Source organism: Danio rerio, chromosome 5 (assembly GCF_052040795.2).
Source record: "Danio rerio strain M-AB ecotype USA chromosome 5, GRCz13ab, whole genome shotgun sequence".
NCBI lineage: Eukaryota > Metazoa > Chordata > Actinopteri > Cypriniformes > Danionidae > Danio > Danio rerio.
In genome coordinates this window covers 48,034,638-48,057,468 of record NC_141025.1, presented here as the reverse complement: position 1 = coordinate 48,057,468, position 22,831 = coordinate 48,034,638, and the positions used below count along the sequence as shown (strand labels likewise).

At 35.8% G+C, this 22,831-nt stretch overlaps 2 protein-coding genes across 13 annotated transcripts in view; one reads left to right on the top strand and one right to left on the bottom strand.

The window, feature by feature from the left end:
* Positions 1-22,831, bottom strand: part of iqgap2 (IQ motif containing GTPase activating protein 2) — a 457,800-nt gene that overhangs the window by 276,389 nt on the left and 158,580 nt on the right. The window lies entirely within an intron of this gene.
* ssbp2a (single stranded DNA binding protein 2a) overlaps positions 1-22,831 on the top strand; it is a 73,258-nt gene that overhangs the window by 22,709 nt on the left and 27,718 nt on the right. For all 12 annotated transcript variants that reach the window (XR_015490308.1, XR_015490309.1, XR_015490314.1 and 9 more), the window contains 3 exon segments: positions 1,277-1,349; positions 9,919-9,980; positions 13,768-13,852. Coding sequence is in view for 2 of the 12 variants with exons in the window: in XM_087252113.1 (XP_087108239.1) it covers positions 1,277-1,349; positions 9,919-9,980; positions 13,768-13,852 (220 nt within the window). In the remaining 10 variants the exon portion in view is untranslated.

Here is a 22,831-nt window from a genome sequence, read left to right as displayed (position 1 = left end):
TAACAAGACTTGTATTTTATTTTCGTATCTTTATAGTATACATTATATTATACTAATTATACACTACCTGACAAAAGTCTTGTCGTCAATGCCAATTGTAAGAGCAACAAATAATAACTTGACTTCTTGTTGATTATTTGGAAAAATGGCAGAAGTTAGATTTTTTCGATGAATCATCTGGAAATGCATCGCAATCATCACGAATACTGCAGAAGGCCTTTTGGAACCCGCATGGACCAAGGATTCTCACTGAAATCAGTCAAGTTTGGTGAAGGAAAAATCATGGTTTGGCATTATAGTCAGTATTGGGGCGTGCGAGAGATCTTCACAACATCAATAGCCTGAGGTATCAAGACATTTGTGTTGCCCATTGCATTACAAACCGCAGGACAGGGCTAATTCTTCAGCAGGATAATGCTGCTCCTCTGATTAAGGCTCCACATCATAGTTCCTGAAAGCAAAGAAGGTCAAGGTGCTCCAGGATTGGCCAGCCCAGTCACCAGACATGAACATTATTGAGCATGTCTGGGGGAAGATGGAGAAGTCGTTAAAGATTGATATAGAGAATATTGATGAACATCAGGAGTCCTGCAAGAACACTTTATTTGACATTCCAGATGAATTTATTAATAAGTTATTTGAGTCATTGCAGAGAGGTATGGATGCAGTCCTCCAAGCTCATACACAATATTAATTCTTTTTCCACTGCAGCATGACTTCATATTTTCTGCTGTACATTATTTATGTTAGGTGATAAGACTTTTGTCAAAGCAAAGTCAGACCTTGCTGTCCTAATTAAATAATAACAAATCAAGGCATGATCAGATTTTATTTTGGTAAAATAAGTGTAATCTAGAGGCCTTTGCCTTTCATATAAGCCACTTCTGATATCAAATGATCAACCAGAGGTTAAGTTATTATTTGTTGTTCCTAAAACTTGAATAGGCAACAAGACTTTTGTCATGTAGTGTATGTTATGGTATGTTGCATGTTCACACAATTTTTGCATTGCAATACATAAATATTCCTTAAAACTCAGCTCAATGTGATTCTCGCTGGTTGCAGCGGTTTTGAAAATTATGTCAAGTGATGCATATAGCCACGAGGTTATAAACTGGATGGAACAAAATTTCAGACATTGTTTTTTAGTATGAGATTGTCTGCAACACTAATAATTAAAAACATTAGGCACAATGAAGAGAAACAAAAAAACTGTAAATTAAATGATGATAAAAAAGTTCACTCTCTCATGTTTCTAATCTTTCTGTCTCTGCAGGTTAGCTCTGTATGTCTATGAATATCTGCTGCATGTGGGAGCTCAAAAATCAGCACAGACATTTTTGTCAGAGGTGGGTGAACTGCATTTTCAATAAGCATAAGTTTGTATGTGTATGTGATGGTCAAGGTTGTACAGTAAGGCTGCACAATATATCATTTCAACATCATTGTTGCAATGTGCACATTTGCAAAAGTCACATTGCAAGGTATGCAATGTTGGGTCTAATTTATAGTTGACCTGGAGCGACAGAATTGCATTTAATTGTTGTATTTATATAAAATGTATAGAATTTATGCAAAAAAAAAAATGCTTTTACTTAGATATTTTTCTTTTATCTTTTTGTCCAAATATCAACATTTTAAGGAAAAAAACAATACATTTTACTTACCCCACAGGTGGATAATTTTACTTGTTTTCACGAAAAACGCTTAATTTCGACGTATTTCTTCTGAAGCTAAAAAGCAAAACAATATTTTTTTACTTGTCATTTTTTTATATTTGGACTAGAAACAAGACAAAGCAGAGTAGGAAAAGCATCTATTTGCATTGTGATTTTTCAATTTCTGTACCTGAATACTGTTAGACTCCCCAGAAAAACCATCAAACAGTGCTATTCAAACTATCTTGTGAAACTGTATTGCAGAAACACCAAATATTACAATATCAGATTTTTCCAATATCGTGCAGTCCTGGTGTACAGTATCCATTATGTGAATTTTGTCATCAGAACAGTATGCAACTTTGACTGTGCAAACAATCTTGTTTTGGAGCTAATTAGACTGGACACACTTTATTTTAAGGTACAAGTCCTTATTCCCTTATCCCCAAAACCATTAGTAGTTGGGTTTAGGGATTAGGTAAGATTAGGGATGTAGAATAAGAGCATAGTATTTAAGTACTAATATAAAAAAAGTGTATTAATAAGCAGGAAATAAGCCAGTAGTTCATAGTAGAATTAGTAAGTAAACTAAAGTGTTACCCTTATTACAAAAAAACTGTTGACAAATATGAGATCATTAAGTGAGAAGTTTAACTCTGTTTCAAATGAGTGCAAAAACATTGTTGTTGCTCATAACTTTTAGAGATAAAACACATTGACAGTGCTTGTGTCAGATGTTTGTTTGCGCATGCTATAAACTGTACCGATTGTGCATTTGACTTTGTGTATGCTAATATACACACAGAAAAATACTTTTTAAACCTCTTTAGGATGTAATCAGTTCAGGCAGTGTTTAAAAAAACACTTAATGAAAAGCATCTTAAACAAGGAATATTGAGGCTGTACCATGGCTGAAGCAGGAGCAATAATATTACACAGTGACTAGAAAGATTGCAGCCATGAAGAGAAAGATGATTTAGAACTATTTTCAGGTGCTGCGTAATATCATTGCACCTGCTACAGGCAGTAAACGGCCATAATATTCCTTATAGCAACCTTTCATTTTTCATCAGACTAAGTACTTACTATACCTACAAAAGAGTCAAGCATTTTTTAGGAAAATTAGTAAAACTCTTTGGTTATTTTTAAGTGATAAGCTAATGGTCAAATCCAAGTTGATGGTGTATGCTAAGCTAAAAGAACTAATAATTCTGACTTCAATTGTAAATGAACACATACAACCCCTTAGAGTCTCCGATATGTTACCAATTACAGACCAGCACAGTACAGAATACACAAGGAGAATAAATAGGGAAGACAAACCAATGAACAGACAGGTGGACAGGTGAAAATAATAATTACAAACAGGATAAAGCTGCGGTCACACTGGGCTTTTCCTCCCATAGACTTCCATTCATACGCAAGCGAGTTCATGCTTCAAGTTTCGCAGGTTGCTGCAGTGCTAAGTTCAAGCTTGGTGAACTCTGACCTGCGAAATCGCATCACTTGACTGCGTAAGACCAATCGAGGATCAAAACATGACCTCTCTGAACAGAAATTTAAAACATGGAGCAATCGCTCGCTCTTTTAAATGTCTAATAAACTTGTTTAATATTGCATGCTCAAACTCTAATGTGACCGCAGCTTAACAAGGTGGGTGGGACAAGATGCTAGACAAAAGAACACATGGTACAAAAACACAAACGCAAACCATGTGCTCACATACAAACAGGACTAGAACACGCAGCCAATGAGAGAGCTCACTGACAGCGTGCTCACATGACACAGGACACTAAAGCATGTGGTTAGAATGTAAACATGAAACCATGTGCTACTAAACACAAACACAACAGAACGCAAGACACAAGCACACAATAAAAAAAAAGATACTTACCGTGCGCTCACATATGCAATGTAAATGTTCCCTCTCAGCGCAATCTAACACCAATTAGATTGAGACGCTGAGAATGAACATCACGCCGCAGACAAAACAAACACAGACACCAGGACCAGAACGCGCATCCAGACCATGTCCGGACCTGGTTGCGCATGGTCTGAGCGCAACCAGGACAGTGCTCATACAAGAACAGACAATCATAACCGAGTAAATCCGTTATTCTGAGTTCATAATAGTGCAAAAGGTGATGATAGTAGTTAAACATGGCAATTTGTTAATCTTTTAGGTTGCTGAGAGAATCATTTGCTCCTTTGTTTTTTCCGGCTTCCCCTTTGTTTTTTTTGCACATCAGTCTCTCGTTTGTCCATTGTCCAACAAAAAGTTTGTTACTTCAAATATAGCACAAGCCAGGAAGCGAAACTGCTTGCGCTTCAGACCACCTTGTAAACAACTACAGGGCACAGAGCAGATTCTGCTCTTCTTCTTAGCTTTGTGGCTGTTCATCAAGATGACAACATTTGTTTGACCATGCCTCGTTATTATATGTATATATTATTTTGGTCTAATATATCGGCTGTGTATTTAAAACATGGTGGTTCCTTTGTTTTCATTTTGGCTTGTTGCAAGAGCGAGTGTTATATCTCTGTAAACCAATATTGTTCAGCTGCGCGTCTAGCTCCGCCTTTTGTTGTGCTAAGTACCCTTTGTAAAGGGTACCCAAAAAGTTGTACGGTAAGGTTTGCTGTTAGGTGCCTTTTGACAGTGGAAACGACCATAAAAGCATACCAAACAGTACTGTACCACTCAGTGGAAATAGGACAAATAAGAATTTGAACACCCCTGCTCCTTCACGTGAACATGCAAAATGAGGGAGTTATAAAATGAGCCTATTTTCTAAAAAGGTGGAATGTTCTTTTAAGGTGAAACAGAATATATAATTTTAATTCTTTTAACACTTTTCCAATTAAATCCTGATTGTTCTCTGATCACAGCTTAATTTAATTACAATGGAAACAAAATCATCTTGGCATAAAAACTAGGCAAACCATTTGTTAAACAGCATGCAGATGCAGCAGGGAGTATGATCATTTACACAGATTATAATAGTACTTCGTGTTCACTCTGTAAATCAATGTGTTTTTCCACATTCATGAAGTCTTTGTTGATGATAGCTGGTTGTGAAAGGCCTTTGGATGACCTAATACAAAGATCGGACATTTCCAGACCCGTTTGCATTGCAAACACAATTCATCCATCAGCAAGCAATATGTTTTACCTCTCTTCTGAAGGGCTTGTAACCGAGCACCCTTTGTTAATAGCTTGTCGTTCTCTCGCGCTGTGTTTGGGAAAGAGATGTTTATATCAGTGTCCGCGACAGCTCGCTTACTGACAAACAGGATCGCTGACAAGATACAACTCAACAGTAAAAGTAAATGCAGATGCAGATGAGTGCTGTAGCTTAGACTCAAGTAAATATTTGTGAATGTCAGAGGAATAAGATCAGATAAATACTGGAAGAGAACACAGAGAGAGGGAGAAAGAGACTGGCACAATCACAGAGGAAAAAACACAACAGCTGAAAAAAACAACAATCCAGACAGTGCTGTCGTGACTCTGACCAGCGTCTGTGACTAAGCCGCCCGCCCCGTCCATTGTGGCCAGTTTCCTCTGTGACTCCTGTCTTTTGCCACCCTGCTCATGTAACCAGTTCACACTGGACTCGAACCCAAAAATAGCCGTGGCTCTCGCAGCAGTGGATTGAGATAATGTTGGGCACACCCGTGTTGTTTATGGCGGCTGTCGTCAGCACTTTAATGTCTGTAAACTCATCTCACGTGGCCACTGACGAAAACTGATGATCTCATCAAGATGGATGGTGTTTTTCTTTTCCTGTTTAGTCTTTTGAGGAAGAGTTAAAAGTGTGGAAGGTTTTTGGCCAAAGTACAGGCTACTTCAGTTCAGACACCACCACTTAAAGGAGACCTATTGTGCAAAAATAACAATTTAAACAGTTGTGTGGCAGCAGTGTGTGAATATAGCCGGCCTAATGGTAAAATTGTATTAATTATATTTATTTTATGTTCCCTTCTGATAAAAACAGTCTGCAGAAACACTTTGATTAAAGTTCTTTTTTTGTACATGTCATCAGAGGGGGAAAGTCCCACCCATTACTGACGATCTCTCCCTCATTAGCATAAACAGCCCTGAGTGAGAAGCATTTGTCCACCATTAGATTAAACTGTGTAAGTTATGGCTGTTTTCCAGTTTACTTTTAGACACCCACTTGCAAACCTCTCTTCACTTTTGGCATCTCAGGAGAATCCCTACTGCCATTTTAAAGTGTGTTCCACTTTATCAAGTTAACTAGAGTGTACATGAACATACCCTTGCTCAGGGGTTTGCGCCACTTCATTTAAACCCATTCAGATGTTTCACCATACCAACATAGGCTCATTCTGAAAATGTAGCCCTATATATATTTCTGGAGATCGCAAATTATGTAGCCAGAAGTATGCATGGCTGCTTTTTATCCTTAAAATAAACTCTACGGGGCGAGAATGTGGTAAAATCTTAAAACATGGTAAAAATCAGATGAGGGCTTTTCTTTTTCTGGATTGATTTTTAAAACACTGTCGGCTGGGTGTGAAACTGCAAAAAAAACAGCAAAAAAACGTAGCTTCTCTGACACATTTGGCCTGAGTTGGCCAGTAGTTGACACTTGTGGGTGTATTCATATAAAAAAATTATTTGTGCTGTATTTTGAGCTGAAACTTCACATACACACTGTGGGGACACCAGCGACTTATTGTACATTATGTAAAAAATGGTTATAATAAGTCCGGTTTAAGGCTGCAATATACTCATGTATTTTTTGTATGTTTGTTTTTTGATTAGGAGCAAAAACAGTTAGACATACTTTTATAGAGGGAAAAGTGTTAGTGGACAATCTGATGTTGTTATGGCTGCTGTGTTGAGTGTAGTGTTTAGATTAAAATAAATATATTATTTTTAAAATGTATTTTACTGCAGATTACAAAATACATACTTTCAAAATTAGTAATTATTTTGTTAAATCACTCAGGAATACTTTGTAGCACAAATTATCATCATCATCATCATAGACCCAATGGTAGCTCAAAGATGTTTAGAAGCCAAAATGATGTCCCCCAAAAATGAGCTTCCCCCTGTGTTGGTGTGAATTTCCTCCAGGTACTCCGATTTTCCCCACAGTCCAAAGACACACATGCGATATTAGGGTTGTGCAAAATTCGGTTTCGATTTTGGCTTCTAAAGATTATGAAAAAACATTAATCAAGATCAAATGATTATTGCATCATATACCGCCCCCTTTTCAGATGTACACATTTGTTGCTCTGCAAAGCTCGGTTTCACGTGAAAATGACCAAAAAGCATGTACTGTAATGTAACTTTTGCAGCATGCGATCCGCATCATTCATTGATGTGGATTCAAATTATTCATGTTTTTAAAAGAGATCGCATGCTGTTGTGTGAATGCACTCAGCCTCAGAGACACACACCTAAAGTCATCTTAATGTGAGCACTTTAATGGTCAAATACATGCAAATTTGTGTCAAAACGCTGTTTTTAGTGATTATTCATATTAACTCGCATTTGTGTAATAAACAAAAGAATTGAGAATCAAAAGACATGTGAAAGTGAAACCATAAACCAGAACCACACTATTCTTAAAATGACTGCACAGAATATTCCTGATGCCGACTGTTTTATCATTAATCAAACAACAAAAGAAGAAAATCACTCACTGCTCTTGACTGAAGGAATTTTGTATATTAAGTTTTTTTCTTACAGTGAAGATGCTTAAAGCACAGTTTGTTTAATATTTTTATTCGATTGTATTTATTTATTTTTATTCTGTTGTATGCATTTCTCTTTCTGAATTTACAGGGAGGGAAAAAAAATTGTATATATACTGTTGAAGTCAGAAATAATAGCCCTGCTGAATTATTAGCGACCCTTTCCCACCCAATTTCTGTTTTATAGAGAGAACATTTTTTTCAACCCATTTCCAAACATAGTAGTTTTAATAACTCATTTCTAATAACATTTATTTTATCTTTGCTTTGATGACAGCACATAATATTTTACCACATACTTTTCAAGTATTTAGATTAAAGTGCGATTTAAAGACTTAATTAGGGTAATTCTGCAACAGTAGACAATGTTCTGCAGACAATCAAAAATAAGTATTGCTTAAGGGGGCTAATATATTGTAATAATAAAAATAATAATGACCTAAAAATAGGCTTCAAAATATTATACCATCTTTTATTCTAGCCGAAATAAAACAAATAAGACTTTCTCCAGAAGAATACTGTAAAACTCCCTGCTCTGTTTAACATCATTTAGGACATATTTATTTTTAAAAATTCACAGGAGGGTGAATAATTTTGACTTAGACTTTTAATTGTTTTGCATAATCTTGATTACAATTATTATTAAAATAATTGTAATTATGATCTTTCCTATAATTGAGCTGCCCAATGAAGTATAGGTGATTTGGTTAAACAAAATTGGCCAAAGAGTATGAGTGCATGTGTGAATGGGAGTGTGTATGGGTGTTTCCCAGTACTGGGTTGAGGCTGGAAGGGTATGTGCTGCGTAAAACATATGCTGGATCAGTTGGCAGTTCATTCCGCTGTGGCAACCCCTGATAAATAAGGGACTAAGCCGAAAGAAAATTTCCTTTTTGCCAAATTTTATTTGATATGACATGATTCAGTTCATTCTTTGACTTTGTTTAAAGTATACAAGAGGCTTTAAACTTGTTTTTTGTATATAACTTCTGAACAGCAGGTTGTATCATTAGGTTGTGATCCTACAGTTTGAATCTCAATAATTACCAATAATTTTACAGTAGCATGAGACTGTAAAACTGTGTTTTCAAGTAGGATTACAAACTTAAATTTCTACAAAAAAAATAAATAAATAAATAAAGATTTCTGTATTTCTCCCAGTTTTGGAATTTAATTGACTGAACAGAGGAAATTTCTAAGTCCAAGAAGGCAGAGCTCAAAGGTGCTCAAAGGTGGCCAGAAATAGGATTTACAAAAAGCTTGTGTTGGCAAGCTAGTTTCAAACTTCTAAAACAAACTTTTCTTTGGCCTGATGTTCTTGAAAATGATCTCATCCTAGTTTGTTCTTCGATTTCTCAATACATAGGTGTACTAAGTATACTCTATTTGAAAATGTACACACATACATTTTAATTTTTTTTTCCAACTAATTTCTTCAAATATGTTTTATTTATTTATTACTATTACTTACTTCTTTCCTTCCTTCCTTCCTTCCTTCCTTACCTACCTACAGTAGGAAAATAGGAATTATATTGCATAAAAGGTCATATATTCTGTCTTTCTTTCTGGAAGACTTTGATTTGTTGAGGTGTGCCACATAAAAGCTGTCAGTAGCTACTTTATACAACTGACTCATGTAATTTCATAGAATAAAGTATCAATTCACCCTGATATGCCTTTATTTACAGACATAGCATTATGACATTTTTGGCCTACAATTACGTATGTCGTACAGTACGTTAAACAGTTATATTTATTAAAATTATATTTTAGTCACCAAACATTTAGAAATTGAAGGATAATACAATTAAATTTAACAAAATATTTCAAAAAAAACATTTACAACCCACAAAATTTCTACAAAATGTTTCCATTTCTTGATTCTCTTGATTTGTATTCTTTTTTTAAAATTTGTATTTAATATTTTTCTATAACATATACATTTGGGTGTACTAAGTTGTTTAATTTGATAAGCTCCAGATTTGTCTTCAGTACTGACTAATCTAATGTATATGCACAAATATAATATTGTATAGCTTCCTACTAAAAATATGATTTAAAAGATAGATTTGTGAGGGGTGTACTTATGTATATGCTGAGCTGTATGTGCCGTCAGGTCCAATACTTTGATCTTCATATTCAGATGCCTGTTACTGATCAATCGTGACTAACGCAAATACATTTTTCCACTTTTTCAGAATGGCTCTTAGTAGAAGCCCTGTGTACTTGGATGGTGTTCAGCACTTTTCCAGAATTTATCTGTTAATATAAAAGCATTATTTGATGTAAAGCCACTTCTTTAAATTGTCCAGTTCCTCCTGTGACATGTTCACACTGACAGTGCTTCAAACAGATGCCAGGTTACAGTTTTATCTCTCAGATTTATTCTGAGCACCATGTTTGACTCAAAGTTCAACTCTCCATGGCAGAATGTGCCCTTAATTATGTTTAACTCACAAAGGGAGCGCAGGTCGACTTGTCAGTGAATCTCTATAACTCTTTCTTTGTTCTCTCTTTTGCTTGGCAGATCCGATGGGAGAAAAACATTACATTAGGAGAGCCACCCGGGTTCTTGCACTCCTGGTGGTGGTAAGAGTATGCAGAAGTTTCAAAATGAATATTTTTAATGTATTTGAGTTGATTTAGATACGATTATAATATGTAGTTGCGTGGCACCTCTAGTTAATTTTAAGACATGAGTGTTTATACAATAGGACTGCATAATATTGGAACGATCTTACATTGCGATATCTTGTTTTGTTGCAATATATCCCGCAATATGAACATCATTCACCAGATGATTTGAATAGCTCAATTTATAAAGATTTCATTTATTTAGATCGACTGTGATGATCAAGTATTTTTCTATGCAGTGCATCTGCATAAATTATAATAAATTACAAGCAAAAGCAAATGCAATACAAAAACAAATGATCATCATTGTATAAAATAATGAATAAATAATAATATATTTATGTTTTAATCTTAAATAAATGATCTAATCCCACGATGTGACTATTGCAAATTCACACATTGCAATATTGATGCTCATACGATATATTATTTAACCCTAGTATACAGTATTCTTGATGTAGTGTCTACAGGTTAAGTTGTCTGTGTGTGAAGCACATAAAACCATAAAAATTTATAGAAATGTTTTATATGTATTGGAAACCTGTTATAACCTGTAATATAAATATATAATTCATTACCCTGGACCATAAAACCAGTTGAAATGTATTAAATGAAAATGAAATACATATGCTTTCACTGATGTGTTTGGTTTGTTAGGAGAGGACATTTTTTAGGACAATCTGAGGGTTCTAGAAAAAAAAAATGCCTGTAAAGTTGTCCAAATTATGTCCTCAGCAATGCATATTACTATATATATATATATATATATATATATATATATATATATATATATATATATATATATATATATATATATATATATATATATATATATATATATTAGGGATGTAACGGTATTGTAAATACCGTCATACCGCAATATTAATTTTTTTCGATATTACCGAAGTCGCATGACTCGGTAAAACTATAGGTCTTCTGAGAAAATTTGCTCAGGCGAATGAAGCGAACGGGAGGTAGCGAAAACTACAATTGCCATCAGCCCATGCTTGACCATCAGCCCTTGCGGTCTGTTGTCGCTACAGATCCAGTAATGCGGAAATGGAGTGTGCTGCTAGAAGCGGGGATGAAAAGAGCTGGAAAACTCTAAGGCCCCGTTAACACTAATGCGTTTTAGTTTGAAAACGCATAAGTTTTGCTACGGTTACGCCAACCGTCCACACTACGCCGGAGTTCTCGAGTGCTGAAAACGGAGCGTTTCGAAAACGCTGGAGAGGCCGTTTTCATTCTTGAAACGCTGCTGCTCCGTCTCATTGTGGATGATGGAAAACGGAGACATCTGAAAACGGAGGCGGGATTGCAGACGTTTGCCTCTCTGATTGGGGCTTTTCCTGAATATTAAGTAGCCTAACACGCACAGTTCAGTCCTGCATTCTCTCCGTGTAAGTTCAGACTTCGCAAGTTTGATCAAGGCTGCATCTCTTCTTCTCAGTTTGATATGGAAAAGCAGACTATACTGAGGACACGGGTAAATCTTCAAAGGGAACAGTGTACTTTATAACTTCATTCACATCACCCTGGCTTCGTTGTTTCACTTTCTCAACAATAAAATGTAATAATGATTTAAGGAACTGCCTATTTTCATTTTAATATTAGCAACTTAGACAGCAGACATGTTGAGGCGTCGTGCTGCATAAGATGAGCGTCATCTTCACTGTGTGGATATTTATAACAAAACGGAGCCGATAACAACTGCCTCCTTTCAATTTAAGTGAAAATACGAAACACACCCTCTCTTTTGCTGAATATCAGTTTTAAGAATCGATAATGGCCATTTTAAAAGTATAACATACAATAAGTTTATACATTATAGGAAATAAAGGCAAGCGATCAGTCAATATACAGAATGTACGTGGTTACATTAATCATTAACTTATCTTTGCGCTCAGCCAAAACACGTTACCTGAGAACAAGTAATAGATTCCAATGACCAAAGTCAGCGAATATGTCGTTAGATAAAGACAACAAGATAAATGAAATATCCCGTTTAATAAATAGTGAGATTAGATCCAGCGGGAGATGCTTGATGAGAAGTCGACTAGCAGAGCTCTGATCTGGGTAGATGGGCTGAGTGTGATTAAATGTTGAATGTGATGAGTTTTCAACAATACTAAATTAAAACTTTATTTTTTTACATGGTTTAATAATTTTTTGTTATTAAAATTGAAGTTCCTGTTTCAAAGCTTACAGATAGATGGCTAATTTGTATGTCATTGACACTTTTGGCACTTTTTTGGAGAATTTTCATAAGTTTTGTTTTTTCCTGTAAATGATTCAATAAATACTGTACCGTGACATTCATACCGAGGTATTACCGTAGCGTGAAATTCTGATACCGTTACATCCCTATTTATATATATCCACATCCACATATTTATATATATATATATATATATATATATATATATATATATATTTATGGAAGGACATTTGCAAAATATCTTAATGGAACATGATCCTTGTTTAATGGTCTAATTAATTTTGACATTGACCCATAAGTTTTTTGGCAGAAATATAAGCTGAATTATTATTTTTTTTAATTCATCCAATTAAAAATATATATGTATAGGGTAATGGTTCTAAATTTTATCACTTGTGCCAAATAAAAATAAATAATTTGTCTTAAACAATATTTTCTATCTTCATGAGAACAATGTCATATTGTTCTTGGTACAAACCACCATACATTTTGTACCATGAACTTGGTACAAAGCATATTTGTTAATGTTAAAGAAAGTCAATTAGTTTAAATTCTCGTTTTGGTCCAAATAAGAATATATAGCTTTAATCAAAATAACAATTGCCACAAAGTTCATTCATCCAATTTAATTCTAATTTTAATCATTTGAGCGAATGAAAAATACATAATTTGCCTTAAACAATATTTTTTAGGTCCATGAAGGTTTATGAAAGTACAACACATATTAAGTTTGTTTAATACACATGCACTGGCCTGTGTGAGTAACCTTAAAATTTTTGATTGTTCAAAACACATATTTCTTAGTTGAGCTCTTAATCAAAATAATTTATTATTATCTATGTTTTGAACTTAAAATATATTACTTGAAAAATAAAACAAATAATATTAAACTAAAATAAAAGATACATTTTAGTTGGATGAAGTACTGCTTAAAATTTTTTGACTAGTTTTTATGGTACAGGGTCACAGTTGAAGTCAAAATTATACCCCCACCCCCCCCTTAAACATTTAATGATGTACACAGTATGTCTGAAAATATTTTTTCTTCTAGAGAAAGTTGTGTTTGTTTTATTTTGGCTTGAATAAAAGCAGTTTTAATTTTTTAAAACTTATTTTAAGATCAAAATTATTAGCCCCTATAAGCAATTTATATATATATATATATATATATATATATATATATATATATATATATATATATATATATATATATATATATATATATATATATATATATAACAGTGCAAATCACAGACATTTGGATTTGGATGACATTAATTTTCTTAGTCGGTTGAACATAAGGTGCTTTTTAATTTACATCAAGGTTTTGCATGTAAAACTCCTCAAAAATGTCTTATTCTAGCAGAATAATAATAATCTCAAAGTACATCTGTGCAACAAACAATTCCTCAGGGGAATCTTTTCCCGTCCAAACAGGGTTTTAATTAAGCGAGGACAGTCATTCATTCTCAGACTGCAGAATCAGCCGTTTTTTTATATTACGTTGTACATCTTTTATGGCAGTGTTTTCTGGGACCTCTACTGTGCTGCTCCTGAGAGGAGAGAAACATGCGAGCACTCGAGTGAAGCCAAAGCTTTCCATGATTATGTGAGTATGAATACATGTTCACTTTCAATGAGGATAAACATGATTTTGTGCTGCAACTGTGGTTTTACAGCCTGTTCGGCGCGTCTGTAAAATCAAGGTGACCACTGATAAACCAGTGAATGCATTGCAGGCTTTTGTCTTGTAAACAAAATCAGTAGGAAAGCACTGACCTAGAGAACAGCGCAGGGTTGCAGTTGGTCTTGCAGGATAATTGTGAGTGAGTGCGAAGCTCATTGAAGGAGAGCTGAGGTGAGCAGGAGGGGATTGGAAAGCGGGAAGGATGATGAATCGGTGGTTCGTGCTGAAGGCATAAGCAGTGATGTCATACATTTGTGGTCATCTTGGCTAGAGAGGAAGAGGACACCTTGCCCTCTGTTCAGAGTTTGAAAGAGAGAAATGGCAATAGAGAAGCATATGGAGCGTGATTAGTTTAAAGGCTTGTCTGAAAGAATTAATGACACATTTGGATTTGATCAAAATAGCATACTAGACTCATTGTTCTTCTAATACACTGATTAAAACCCATAGCGACTCCACCTACAATTCAGGCACCTGTTTATCTGCCATAAATGATATTGACCAGAACCACCAAGATTAACTGCTGAGCAGCCGCAGCTCATTACAGTAAAAGTCTCCGCTGTTAGTTCATGCTTCAATCATGTGTAGTGCCATGTAAATTCTTATTCATGCATGAAATGTTAAAGACAGGTTGACGCAGTGGAGCAGTAGTTAGTGCTGTCGCCTCACAGCAAGAAGGGCGATGGTTTGAGCCTCGGCTGGGTAAGTTTGTAACGGATCAGATAATACACCAGAGGCGCGTGCAAAATAAGGACAGTTTATTGGGTACAGAGTAGAACACAGGCAGGCTGCCACACGTTGAGCCTAGGCTGTGCACAGACCTGGTATGGCTTACGAGAGTCCTGGTGGTGACAGGAGCCCGCAGAGCCGGTTGGTGAGAAGGTTGAGGAGAAGAGCTTGTCACCACCGGACAAAGTAGAATGCAGGTGAGGGCTGAGAACAAACACTATAGCACGAAAGACGGGACTCACTAAGACAGGACGAACAACAGAGAGCTGAGTGTAAGAGAGTTATCCAATGACAGCGTTACATACTCCTAGAAGGATATAATAATCTGACACAGAAACAGAGAGCACAGAGGATTAAATAGGGATGTTAATAGGCAACAAGTGGCGGCAGGTACTAATGCAATGATAGTTAATTGGAAAGACCTGCAGCTGCGAGGCAAAAAGGCAATACAGAGTGATAGAATATAAAGAGAACAGACCTGGCTCATGACTCATGACTTGGCATTTTTGTGTAGAGTTTGCATGTTCTCCCCTCATTCACAAGGGTTTCCTCAGGGTTCAAAGACATGCGGTACAGGTGAATTGGGTAGGCTAAAATTGTCCATGGTGTATGTGTGTGAAATTAGAGTGTATGAGTGTTTCCCAGTGATGGGTTGCAGCTGGAAGGGCATCCGCTGTGTAAAAAACTTATGCTGCATAGGTTGCGGTTCATTTCCGCTGTGGCGACCCCAGATTAATAAAGGGAGTAAGCAGAAAAGAAAATAAATGAATGAATGAAATAATAGCTTTAATTATTTTAGCTTGTCACTTGCAGTGTGGAAAATAAAGTACACCATGTGCCCTTCAGTTGTTCTATCTTCTGTATATAATCTTCTGTATATAACAATGTTCTCAAACCGCAGCTCTGCATAGTTTTGCTTCAACCACCTCCAACTCACGCCTGCTCAATAGTCTATATAGTCTTGAACACCTTGATTATTTGGATTAGCTGTGTTTAATTAGAGTTGAAGCAAAACTGTAGAGCTGCTGCCCTCAAGGAATCAAGTTTGAGACCTATGGTATATAATCATAAGGAAAAGGTTTGGTGTTTGGTGACATAAAACAGGAGTATTACTTGATGCCCCCCTACTTTTAAAATGAGAGTGATACTTACTTATTTTACTTCTATTACATGTTTACAACCCATTTAATTATGTGCTGTTGGAGTTTTATTATATTTTATTATAGAATTTCTACTTATTATTACCCTCTACATTATTACATACTCAGCATGTAAAGATTACACAAAACATCCTCACTTAAGATGCATGTCCGCAATGTGAAGTAACTAAATCTTGACGAATGATGCAGCAGCTCACATTTTTAGCCATTTGTAGTGTGGAAATGTTGTCTGCTTTGCTGTAAGTGCTCTTCAAATGATTCTCTCCTGCCTAAATGAGCACATTCCATTTCTCCGACGATCGTAAACACTCTCTATTTTTACCCACTCTGCCTCATTGTGTTCCCAAAGAGAAAGCCAGCAGACAATGACTAGTACTCTGTTGCGTTTTGCCATTTAAAATGAATAGAATGAAGCTTCAGTCACAGTTTGATTTGTTGTTTTCTACAGTTTTCATTGCTGTTTTCATTTAGTTTCAGTTGTTCATATTTTAAACAGTTCCAGTAAATATAGTAGTGATACCATCTGAGGATTTGGAATAAATGACACTCATGTTTGTTAATACATTACACATTGTGAAATATGAAGTTGAAGTTACAGTCTATTGTACGTATTTATTTTGTCCTTAAAGGGTAATGGCATGAAAAAAACAAATTTACCTTGATCTTTTGGTATGTCTTTGTATCATTATATCATTCAGCAAATTCCCTACCTAAAGACGTCTTGTAATAAAGCATTTATTTGATCAAAATAAAAAAAGGCTTGCTCTTGAACTAATGGGGCAAAGTGATGTCACCTATCACCAGTCACTTGCATATTACCACCTCCAGTGCAAGACAGCTACACCTATTTTTGTCATGCCCACAGGTCAAAATCCTGGATGATGAACATACTGGTATGTGGTACTGGTGCCTGGTGATCATTCAAGCTAAAACTGGTGCACAACGTTTTGCTACGGTTTCCAGGTTGAATGACATGTTAAGCTGCATTCAAACTACAGTTTGAGCATGCAAAATTATGTTGCATGGCAATGCGAAATGGGGCAGGATAAAACAAGGTGATTAGACAATGATAAAATGATTTAAATTTCTGTTCAGAGAGGTCATATTTTGATGACTTATTGCTTAGAGTTCACCAAGCCTGAACTTTCGGATACATTGATATGCAAAACTTGTCACATAAGCTTGTGTTTCAGGTCTGTTGCATTCACATGTGTATAAACAAAAGTCTATATGAGAAAAAGTGCAGTGTGATTGTGCCTTTGACTGGAAATGATGTGCAACAGGCCTCGAGATGGTGGATGCATCAGAAGTATATAAAATGTATACATACATTAGATAAACCATGAAGTATTGAAGAGCCAGCTCACACTATGGGTTAAAGTAGGTTTTATTTAGTAACACTTTATTTTGATGGTCCATTTGAGTATTAGTACACTGTCTGCTTAATATCTGTTGATACTGCTCTTCAACAGACAATTAACTGACTATAAAAAACTTTGCAAGTACATGTCAACTTACACAAACCCTAACCCCAGTAAGTCTACTTATAATCTAATGAGAATTAGTTGGCAAGAAGATGCAATGTAACTTAAACTCAACAAATAGACCATCAAATTAAAGTGTGACCATTTATTTATTCATTTTGGACAGCAAGAGCTGTAAAATTGAGAGTATTTTGCAGTATTAAACACATATTTATACTGATTCTATAAGGCTCTCAAGATTCTTCAAAATGAAAAGAATGAACTTCTGAGCTGCCACAGTTATCAGTAGGGTGTTCAACGCACCAGCATTTACATTTAAAAAAGGTTTTGCAGTGTTTTGTCAGGGCTGTTAGAACACACTCTCCATGCCAGATAAACAACACCTAGCTCCAGACGCCAGGTCTTGTCAGAAAACCTCTGTTTCTCTGGGTATCTAGACAACAATGGCCATACAGACAATTTTAGCTTACCCAATTCACCTATACCCACATGTCTTTGGACTTGTGGGGGAAACTGGAGCACCCGGAGGAAACCCAAGCAAACATGGGAAGACCATACAAACTCCACATAGGAATGTTACTGACCCAGTTGAAGCCCGAACCAGCGACCTTCTTGTTGTGAGGCGACAGCGCTACCTATATATATATATATTTTTTTTTTTTCATTCATTCATTCATTTTCTTGTCGACTTAGTCCCTTTATTAATCCAGGGTCGCCACAGCGGAATGAACTGCCAACTTATCCAGCACATTTTTACGCAGCGGATGCTCTTCTAGCCGCAATCCATCTCTGGGAAACCTCCACACACACATTCACGCATACATTCACGCATACACTCATACACTACGGACAATTTGTCTTACCAAATTCACCTGTACCGCATGTCTTTGGACTGTGGGGGAAACCGGAGCACCAGGAGGAAACCCACGTGAACGCAGGGAGAACATGCAAACTCCACACAGAAACGCCAACTGAGCCGAGGACTACCTTCTGCGCCACTGCGTCACCTTTTTTTTTTTTCATTATTATTATTATTTTGTTTTTAATTCTAGAGTTCAAGTGTTCCACTCTTTAGCTTTTAAATAGTCATCATAAACAACTAAACCATTTTAGTAGATAGGAGTTTTTAGTAGAAATCCTCAACTAACATTTGCAATAGTTCTCCTATTATGTAATGAATAAGTACTACTTTTGTTCGAAATAAACATACAGTACAGTGTTTTTATTTGTTTTCTTTTTGTGTAGCTTTTACATGGAAACAAAATATAACCAATTATACAATAATGTTGACTTGTTCATTTTTAGTTGAACTACAGGAATAATGTACTTTTTAGCTAAAATGTAGAGAACTGGCTACATGTGTTAATAAATCAGCACTGGATAATATATCAGATCATATTGTGTGCCAAGTGCTGATAAGTCTTTAACACGCTGTCTTTACATGCACATTCATCATGTTGCCTATTGATGTCTGGCTTAGTGCTAGACTCATCTGTGCTTTCATTTTCTTTGTGTTCGCTAAGAGTTGAACACAAACAGCAGCAAATTAAACATGAGAGGAAGAGAGGAAGCACGGCAGCATGAAATAGCTTATAATATTATGCAGCCTATTCAAGCATGTTAATGAAGATTTTCACCCCTGAATGGAGAGAGGGCCACAATCGGATCTTGGATTATTATTGCTGCATTGAATAGTGTGGTGTACTTGTGCTTTTTTTTTTTTTTAAGATGATCTTTGTTTATCTTAAATGTTCATCTCTTGCTGGGTGCTCCAGATTTTGATTATTATTTTTTTAAATGTCGCAGTTCAATGACATTGATAATACAATATTCAGCAAATATTCAATTCAATTCATGTTTATTTATATAGCGCTTTTCACGATGTAGATTGTGTCAAAGCAGCTTAACATAGTTCTAGTAAAGTCCAGACATCAGAGATGAAGTTTACTTTAGTTTAGTTCAGTGTGGTTTAAGTTTTACTGCTGAAAGTTCAAACACTGAAGAGCAAATCCACCGAAGCGCAGCTTCACAAGTCCTGATCTGAGCAAGCCGGTGGTGACAATGGCAAGGAAAAAAACTTCACGAATTGACAAAGTGAAGGGTAAAAAAACCTTGAGAGGAACTAGGGTTTCTTGGGCATGACCGTTGTTCTTCTGGCCAAACGTCTTGTGTGGAGATGCAGTCTAGGTGCCGGTGGCTGAAGAAGCTGGGCGTCCATTGTGGAGAAGCTGCAGTTGTGAGTATGTCATCGGTGGGGGCCCAGGCTGGCCTAAACGATCAATGCAGAGACTCGTCTGTCACTGAGGTCTCATTGACTTCATTCCTCCATGACAACCACAGCATCAGCTCGGGATACGGCCTAGTCCAGGATTATGGATATCTTGGCATCATCTCTTCACAGGTCTTGGATTGCATCAATGGCGCTGCATAGTCTCTAGGGACCTCAGGATGAGTATGCCAGAGTTTAAATAGAAAATAAAGAAAATACTTAGGATAGCTGCTGTTCATAGTGTATTTAAACAAGCAATGCAAAAATGAAGTCTTATAAATGAAAATAGTAGTTATATAAAACAAACATGTAAAGCATGTGAGTATTTCTGACAAAATGTTTGGTGCATTAAGACAGGAGGAGTGTGTCCTACTGGTGGTTGTCAAGCTTACTCGCATGCATGGAAAACACTTGTGCATCACACCGTTTTGTGATGCATTGTGTGTAACCTTTACTAAACAGATAGGTCTTTAATCTAGTTTTGAACTGAGAGAGTGTGTCTAAGCCTCGGACATTATCAGGAAGGCTATTCCACAGGTAAGGAGCCATAAATGAGAAGGCTTGACCTCCTTTATTAGACTTTGCTATTCTAGGTACTACCAGAAGCCCTGGGTTTTGAGATCTTAAAGAGCGAGTTGGATTGTAGTGAGACAGAAGGTTGGTTAGATAAACAGAAGCTAGATTATTTAAAGCAGGGGTCACCAAACTTGTTCCTGGAGGGCCAGTGTCCTGCAGATTTTAGCTCCAACCCTAATCAAACACACCTGAACAAGCTAATCAAGCTCTTACTAGGTATATTGAAACATCCTGGCAGGTGTGTTGAAGCAAGTTGGAGCTAAACCCTGCAGGGACACCGGCCCTCCAGGACCGAGATTGGTGACCCCTGATTTAAAGCTTCATAGGTAAGAACCAATATTTTATAATCAATGCGAAACTTAACAGGCAGCCTGTGTAAGAAGGATAAAATTAGGGTAATATGATCAAATATATGTGATCTGTCACTAATGTTAAAACACACAAATGTTTTTTCACCATGTGTCACTGCTACTTTGCTGTTACATCTTATTTATCTTAGTATCATTTATATTATTTTAATATGCAAAATTTACCCAGTCATAACATTTATTTATGTCTTTAATGCATCATATCTGTTTTTCCAAGACAAGGTCAAAAGCAGTGTAGAAAATAGAATATTACTTCTGAATTATGATTTTTTTTTACGTAATACTCTTGCTAACATTATTAGTGAGCCTTGGAGAATGTGATATACAATATAAAAATACAGTTCATGACCGCTTGAGTGTTGAAATGGGGTTTTTTGTATTCTATTAGTTTAGAAAATGTATCGCTTTACATTGTTATCAGTTGAATGTTTGTGTTGTAAATTTAGTCCATAAAACCTAAAAGGTTTGTAACATTTTTATGAACAAGTTGTGACAGCCATATGTGTTGATTGTTAGAATGATGGTAAATTAAATAAAATAAAGTAAAATAAAATACGGTGTTGCTTTCAGCAACGAGGTCGCTGGTTCGAGCCTCGGCTGGGTCAGTAGGTTTTTTTTTTTATGTAGGATTTGCGTGTTCTCCCTGTGTTCATGTGGGTTTTCTCTGGGTGCTAAAACACAATTAAAAATTGTGACAACATTGCATACATTTTTCAAATTATGAAATCAAATAATCAGATAATATTTACACAAATTTCTTTAAGATTGCACAACACTATATCACATTATGCAAAGAAAAAAAACATTGTATATTGATTTTTTATATTAGTGCTTATTGGCATAAAAAATATACTATATTGACTTATTGTTGATTACTGGTTTGCCTGTTTTGTCTGCACTGGTATAAAGCTTATTGGCATGATGGGAAGAATCCTGTCTCTGTGTTAAATCTCAATATGGTCAGATCCACAAATTAAGCCAGAGTACTTTTACACACAATTGAATTGGTGTGCACATAGATACCCTCAGTGGTTCATGTAGTGTCTGGCTGGCAGCGATCCAGGGGGCCGAGAGGTGGACTCAGGGTGGAACGAGTTAGCAGCTAGGCAGGCTGTTCACTGCGGGTTAACCAAAAAAAAAAAAAAAAAAGAAAATGTCCTGATGTAACCCCATCACACACACACAAAAGCAAGCACATGTTGGTTGGTTAAAGTCAGCCATCTGTAAAGCAGAGAATGTTTCCAGCGGAGAGAAACAGCAGGAGAGGAGATGTGGTGAGGATGACCTCATCACTGCATTAGATTAGACTGCAGATATTATGGGAAAGGTTGTCTGCTGCTTGCAGGACTGCATCATTGCCTAGGAGGCCTACGACTCAATGTTTAAAGGGGCAGTTCACCCACAAATCAACATATTATCATAATTTACTATCATTTTTTATGTTCCCAAACCTGAAATGCTTTCTTCTGTTGAAAAAATAAGACATTTTTAACAATGTTGGTAACCAGACAGACAGTAGTCATCGACTTATACAACATTTTTAATCTACCAAAGAAGCAGGGTGTGAATTATACACTGCCAAAACAAAATGCTTTTTTTACTTCTAAAGTTAACTAAAGTTTACTTCTTACTTTCTAGTCCAAATATCTACAAATTATTATATCAAGAAGCATTTTCTAGGCAAATTTTAGTGAGTTTTTCTTTAAAACAAGCAAAATAATCTGCCAATGGGATAAGATAAAAAATAATCTTGTTTTTCTTTTTGACATAAGATTATTTTGCTCACCCTATTGGCAGATTATTGTGATTATTATGTTTTAAGGAAAAACTCCTTTAATTTTGGCATATTTCTGAAAACAAGACAATATGTTTTGCTTGTCTAGAAAATTCTTTTTGATTTAAGAATTCTTAGGTACTGCAAAATAGTTTGCTCTGTTCTGTACCTTAATAATAACAATAAGTTAATATAAATATGTATTTGACCCTATAATGGTTAATACCATCACTCAGAAAGGACAACTTAATTGTTCTATATTTAATCAACTAAGTCAACTTAATCAATTTGTGTTGGGACAACATGAAAGCATTGTGTCGAACCCCCTCATTATTTACCAATTCGTCATTGCCCTCAGCAGGGATGTGGGAAATTATTCAGCTTCTAGTTTAAAACTGCATGGCAGGACTAACTAAATGATAGATAAGTGTTCAAATTATACTATTTTCATGTAAAAAAAGTGATTGTATCTACATACAGGCAAAAAATAGTCAAATAAGACTTTATTAGATAAAGTGTATATTTAAATAGATGCTCATGT